Genomic DNA, 6,268 nt, shown 5'->3' with positions numbered 1-6,268 from the left:
GGCCTGATGGAAGGCTCCGCGCCGCTCAGCTTTTCTCCGTGGACACAAATCTCGTTGCCTCCAGAGGATTCGGGTCAATCTGGGTTGGGTCGGGACCACAGTGCTATAGAGCGGTCACACCCAGCTCCTCCTCCGCCACGTGGTGAGGCACCGGGGCTTCACCGGCCTCCCCATCCGAAGTCAGAGGACAGAGGCATGGGGATGCGGGGCCCCCCAGGCAGAGCTGTGCCTGGAGTGGTGTTGGGGGTGGCAGACCCGGGGTCAGGAGCTGGAAGCTGCAGGGATGAGAGTTCGGTTAGACCCCAGGGAGACGTGTGAGGTGGCAGGGCCACGTCAGGACGGCCGCGTGCCTGGTGCTGAACCCCGATCCCGTGACCGAAATGCGAGGGGCTGGTGGTGCCCCTCCCCACCAGGGGTGAGGGTTCTGAAACCTGTCAGCCCTTTGCTGGCCAAGTCCAGCTTGAATGCGTGGTTCTCACTCACTGAGTGCTGAGCATGGTCCTGGGTGTCCCCTGAGGGCAGCCCACCAGCCAGACAGAAGGGGTGTCTGTCAGCGCCCGGGCCCGACCCACACCCCCTTTCTGGGGACTGCTGCTGTCATTAACCGTGCCAGCTCTCGGTGGGTGTGGGGCCCCGCGCAGGAGAGGGACCGGGGCAAGGGCCCGAGAACAGCCGCCCTCCATCCGCTCCTCCCTGGGCTCGGGGACTGCTCGCCCTCGGGTTCCACTGGAGGTACGCAGGCTCCAGAACTTAATCAGAGTGTGGCTACGGTATCGAGTTTTTAAAAAGGCACATTAATAACATCAGTAACGTGCACATTTCAGAGGAATGCTTAGACCACTTAAGGGAGCAGAGCGCAGTTTGGGCATCACCCTGGAGTGTCACGTGATGGCTCTGATGCCAAGCGACTTAGAGCTGTGCCGGAGCCGGCCGTGTGAAACGCCATCAAGTTCCAGCAGCGGAATGCTTCACACGAATTAAAACGATCACTTTGAAAACACGTGATATTAAACAATCCCACGACGTCAACTTCACACTAGTTTAGGTTGGTCCTGCAGCCTGCTCACCTCTCAGTCTCTACAGAGCAAGTACACAGTGTGTGAGCGTGTAAAATAAAGCCTCACACTCACCTCTCGCTGTTTACACGTTTTGCTCATGTCACATGTGGTGGCCTCCGTGGTGACATTGCCACCCGTTCTGACCCCCGAGAGCAGCTCATTCATTTGTCCATAAAACAGGGCACCAGCGCCCTTGAAGGCACAAGGGTGGCCCGGTCGTGACGAGGGCTTCCTTCTCTGCGCTTCCCCCGAGAGACCTCGCAGACGGCAGGCGTGTGGGACGCGGGCCGCCTCCCCACTGAGCAGGCGGCTCCCATGTGGCGTCCCTTCCTCCAGACCCTGACCCCTGTCAGACTCGAGCCCCTCCCAGTAGGAACGTACCTCCTTCAAACCGGGGCGCTTCGCTGCTCAGTGGCTGACAGCATGAGGCCACCCAGGGGGAGCCTGCCACCTTGGGCCATCACGTAGAGCGCGTTTTATGAAAAAGTCACAGAACTGAAGCACGCTTATCCTAAACGAAACACAAGCCCGCACAGCCGGAGGCTTACTTCCTAGAGACGGCTGCTGACGGCTAGAATCCGTGTGCAGGCATTCCTGTGCCTGTGGGTGTGCAAAGTGTGTGTAGCTGTCAACAAAAATACCTGTTTTGCCTTGTGTCCAGTAACTCTCCAGTTAAGTAGTAGACGCCATCCCCCTTAAGCGTGTAGACGTCCATGCCTTTGTCGGTGTTACCCCGTGACGTGGATGTCTTAAGTTGCAGGGTTCCATTTTTATTTCGCCAGCATGTGCGGCACCTTTGCGGGGGACTGGAGGGCCACTGTGGGCCCAGAGCAGCGGGTCTGCAGACGGCTCTGTCCTCACAGGTGGAGCTACTGTTAGCAAAAATCAAACCAGGCAGAAACACCTGTGCCCCGCTCAGGTGACCGCTGGGAGAGACAGGTGCGCACCTGCACTCACGCAGGTGCTGAGACCTGCTAACCCCGTCGGGGAGGCCGGTAGGAGCGCCCTCACACAGCTGGTCTGGGCGGGGCTGAGCTCCAGGCGCAGCTTGCTTTCCGCCGGCGACCTGGGGGCGCATTCTGATGGGCCGTGAGCAAGCAGGCGGGTACGTAGCAGTGTCATGGCCAAAGCTCTGAAAACCCACTGCCGGCCACGCGGGGCGACACCGCCGACGCACACATGATCCTGTGTCTGAGGGAGGCCACCAAGGTGTGGGCGTGTTCTGTCCGTCCTTCGGGTGAGACGGAAGGTGGTCTGCCCGCAGGCCTCGAGGACCCTGCCCTGGAGCGCAGGGTTGAGTGCGTGACCCCCAGCGCCACCAGCAGGGCTGCCCGTGTCTGCCCCACGTGACGGGTCCTCTCTCCGCGCAGCCTCTGAGCCCAACCTGAAGCTGCGGTCCCGGCTGAAGCAGAAAGTGGCCGAGAGGCGCAGCAGCCCCTTGCTGCGCAGGAAGGACGGGCCCATGGCCGCCGCCCTGAAGAAGCGCCCCTTGGACGTCACAGGTACAGTGGACGGATGCGCCCCGGCCCTCGCCCCTCCCTTAGCACCCGAAGCCTGCAGTACCCCTTGGCCCAGCGCCCTTCCCCCACAGTGCCGGGTACAGCCCCCCCGGAACCAGAGCCCAAGCGTGAGTGTCCCAAGGGACGATCCTGCATAGCCTGTCCCCTCCCCCCAGGCTGCGGAAGGCAGTCGCTGTGAGCCTGCAGGGGTGTTTGCGGGGTTCCGGGTTGAGGGGGTCTAACCGGTCCTGCCCCACTGGCGAGGGTCACGTTTCCGCCCCTCTGCGTAGAGCACACAGGTCCCCTGCAGGGGGCCAGTGGGGGGCCCCAGCAGGTTCCACTTTCTCCCTGTGCTTTGCTCTCGGCCCCCACCTACTGGCAGACATGCAGAATACACCCCTGGCAGAGCCCTTTCCCAAGGGCCCTGTCCTTTCACTGGGATGCACCCCACTGCCCGAGGAACACCCTCCCAGGGACACACCCCCTTCCATGTCTGCCCTAGAGAGCAGAAGAAAGCAAGCTGCTCGTACACACGGTGCAGAGGTCGTTGCTGTCAGCGCTTGGGCACACTTCCCTCCAGGCTGCCCCCCCACCCCCCACCCCCGTGCCTGTCACAGCTGAGTCCATGCCACACCACCCTCGTGTCCCTTCACTCGGTGCTGGTCACAAGCACCTCTCGGCACCTTTGATGGTATTCCACTGTTTCCGGTGCAGACAACACCATGAGGATCGCGCATCTGTGTTTTCTCACCCCAGATTCCTCAGAGCGGGACAAAAACATGTCATTGAGTTGAAAATAGATGAAAAGTGGGGTATATATTTTTTTGTTGCCCAAAATGTCATCCTGATTTCGCACGCACATACCTGAGGGAACAGCCTCCCGCAGGCGTGGCGAGGTCGGGGTGGCGGGGGTGAGCCCTCTGCCCCCTGGGCTGGGGGACACCCAGGGCTTCGAAGAGTCTTGGCTGGGAACCGGCCGTGGAAGGTGGCCTGGCTCAGCCCTCCCTCCGGGCCGCCTACAGAAAACGCCCCTCAGCCTCCTGCGTGTCCCAGCGGGGCCAGCTCTTCCTGACCCGTGTGTGCTGAGTCCAGGTGGGGGACGGGCTGCAGACCCAGAGTTGCTGGGGGTGGCAGACACTCAGAAAGGCAGTGGGTCACGTTACACTTTCTTAGGAAGGTTGTAACCAGATGATTCCATTGTTCAAATGCCATTCAACTGACAAGATCACCTGAGCAGCTAAACCCCACGTCAGCACAGTGCCACAGGCTCCCGCAGCGTCCGGAGGCTCCACTGGCCTCAGCAGCAGGGGCCAGAGCACCTTCCTCTCCTCAGTCACAGTGAGCCTGGTCCCCATAAGCAGGGCGGGCCGCCTATTCCCTCAGTGACCTGGAGAAGGTCGGGCGTGTGCCTCCGCACAGCACTGGCGGGTCACAGGAGCCACCAGCTGTGCGTCCCCCTGCACACGTGCTGTCAGGCAGCAGAATGAGAGGGTTTGGCTCAGCGATGCGGGGTGGCCGCTGCAGCCAGTGCCATCCCGCCTGTCCCGGCTCTAGGCCGGGCGTTCCTGGCCTGTGCCAGGGCCTCCCCTTCTGGTGCTTGAGGTTATCTCGAAACTCAGAAGAGGAACAAGGGTGATAACGTGCGTTATCACATTATCACAGGAGGGGCATCCAGGCACCTAGGGGGCCATGGCCACGCGCGCTCCCGCTGGGCTCCTGCCGGTCCGCAAGCCGACCCGCAGGAGCCGCGGGAGCCACGCAGGCTCATGATGTCTCTCGCCCACAGACTCCGCGTGCAGCAGCGCCCCGGGCTCCGCCCCCAGCTCGCCCAACAACAGCTCTGGGAGCGTCAGCGCGGAGAACGGCATCGCGCCCGCCATGCCCAGCCTCCCGGCCGAGGTCAGTGTCCGCTTTCTGCCCTCTTCGCCCCTGCCGGGGCTGTGTTGGCGGTGACTGCAGAGTGCGGTCACCCCTCGTCTGGACCCGCAGGCGGGGTGAGGGAGGCGGCACGAGGCGCCCTGCAGAGGACACAGTGTTCTCCGTCCCCGCCCCTGCCACTGACAGGGCCGCCCGCGCAGCGCGCCCCGCCCCCGCCCCGGCCCCTGCCTCTGCAGGGCGCTCCACTCAGGCCCCCCACGGCCTCACACGCGGCGCTCGTCTGCCGCCCGGGCTCTGCAGGTGGGAATCTGCTGGTGAGAAACAGGTTAGAGTGTCGCAGCAAGCTGTGTGTCCCTGTGTCAGGGAGGACCGGAGCGTCACCAGGCGGGCAGTTAGGGTGTCGGGTGTCACTGCCAGGGCCACCGTCTCAGAGGCATCGCGGGAACTATGAGCCCGAGCCTGAGACCGCAGGCCCAGTGCCTGCCCGTCGGGCCCCAGGTGTGCTGCGGGTCAAGTCGGGTGTAGCTCCGGAGCAGAATCTGGACTCTCTTGGAGGAACCGTCAGACTTGGCGTTTGGTGGAGAGGAGGGTGCAGGGTGGCCAAGAGGTGGTGGCCCCTTCAGCCAGTGGAGGGCCTGGGGCATGCAGCAGAGCACCCTTGACCAGACCGAGCCAGGGGCAGGGGCTAGCCCCGCTGCTCACATCCGTCTGCCCCCCTCCCCCCGCGTTCACTTCGCTCCCCCCATTTACCCCACGAGCGAATCTGCAGCACCTACTGTGCGCCAGCCCTGTGCCAGGCTCTGGAGCCCAGGGCCAAGTGGTCAGCCAGGGACCTGCCTCCATCCACATGGGTGCCCATGGTCACTGGGGGAAGCCGACGCTGACCGGCACTGGGGCAGGGCGAGGGAAGTCCCCGCTGGCTGCCCGAGGCCCTAGGCTGGGGGGGCCCGTGTGGGAAGCCGCCCGGCGGTGAACCGAGCCAGAAGCGCCGTCGGCCCGCGCTGCAGAGGCCCTGCCGAGTGGGGTCCTCTGAGTGCCGGCCGGGCCCTTCACGCAGAGGAGCGTGGGCTCACCGGATGTAGTCGTTCACTTCCCTCCTGACCCAGGTGGAGATGAGCTCTGCCCTCCCACAGGGCGGACGGGCCTCAGTGGGCCACGCAGGCTCACGGCTCAGGGCTCACCGCTCAGGGCTTGCACTTCCGGTTTAGACGCTGAGTGTGAGCGGCTTTTCCGGAGCCAAGACCGTAGTGGGCTCTAGGTCGCTGAACCACGTCCTCTCACCTTTGTGAGCGTCTGTGACCTGCCCTCTTCAGCCTGCGTGAGTGCTCGTTTAGAGCAGTAGAAGTCCCAGCAGCCTGCCTTTCGTGCAGACCGAGGCCATGACCGTCGGCCCAGCCCGGAGATCATCTCCGGGGTGAGACGGTGCTGCTCCTTGGTCCCCACGGAAGCTGCCCCGCTCCTGGTGTTGGTGCAGGGTGGGCAGATGTGCCTGTGTGGGTCACATTGCAGGGAGGCCTTGCTGGGTTGATCTGCATGGTTCCGGGTTAAATCTCGTGTGAATTTTGACGAGTCACACGGTGAGGTAAGTTAGGCTGCCGCCCGGGAAGTGTGGGTGCAGGGGCTCCGTGCAGGTGGCAGAGCCCGTCCCGATCGGGTGGTGTGTGGCTCCCCGGGAACCTCGTGCACCCCGAGGCCAGGCCCGGCTGCTCGGCTCCTCTGGTGCGGAGGCGTGAGGGGCCCCGTGTCCCTCTCCCTTACACGGCCCATTTATAATTCACCAGGACCACGTTTGTCTCTTCGGGTCAGGATGCTGTCATCATTTATTAAAACCTT

The 6,268-nt window shown here is 63.5% G+C and overlaps 1 protein-coding gene across 1 annotated transcript in view; it reads left to right on the top strand.

Moving 5' to 3' along the window:
* The window catches only part of LOC105305213 (histone deacetylase 4), a 211,788-nt gene that overhangs the window by 157,031 nt on the left and 48,489 nt on the right, over positions 1 to 6,268 (top strand). Inside the window, exons 6-7 of the mRNA XM_023523003.1 lie at positions 2,381 to 2,560; positions 4,344 to 4,456. Coding sequence (XP_023378771.1) covers positions 2,381 to 2,560; positions 4,344 to 4,456 — 293 coding nt within the window. The remainder of the gene's footprint in view (positions 1 to 2,380; positions 2,561 to 4,343; positions 4,457 to 6,268) is intronic.

The sequence above is a fragment of the Pteropus vampyrus genome, unplaced genomic scaffold (assembly GCF_000151845.1).
Source record: "Pteropus vampyrus isolate Shadow unplaced genomic scaffold, Pvam_2.0 Scaffold369, whole genome shotgun sequence".
Taxonomy (NCBI): domain Eukaryota; kingdom Metazoa; phylum Chordata; class Mammalia; order Chiroptera; family Pteropodidae; genus Pteropus; species Pteropus vampyrus.
This window is presented reverse-complemented; position numbering and strand designations above follow the sequence as displayed.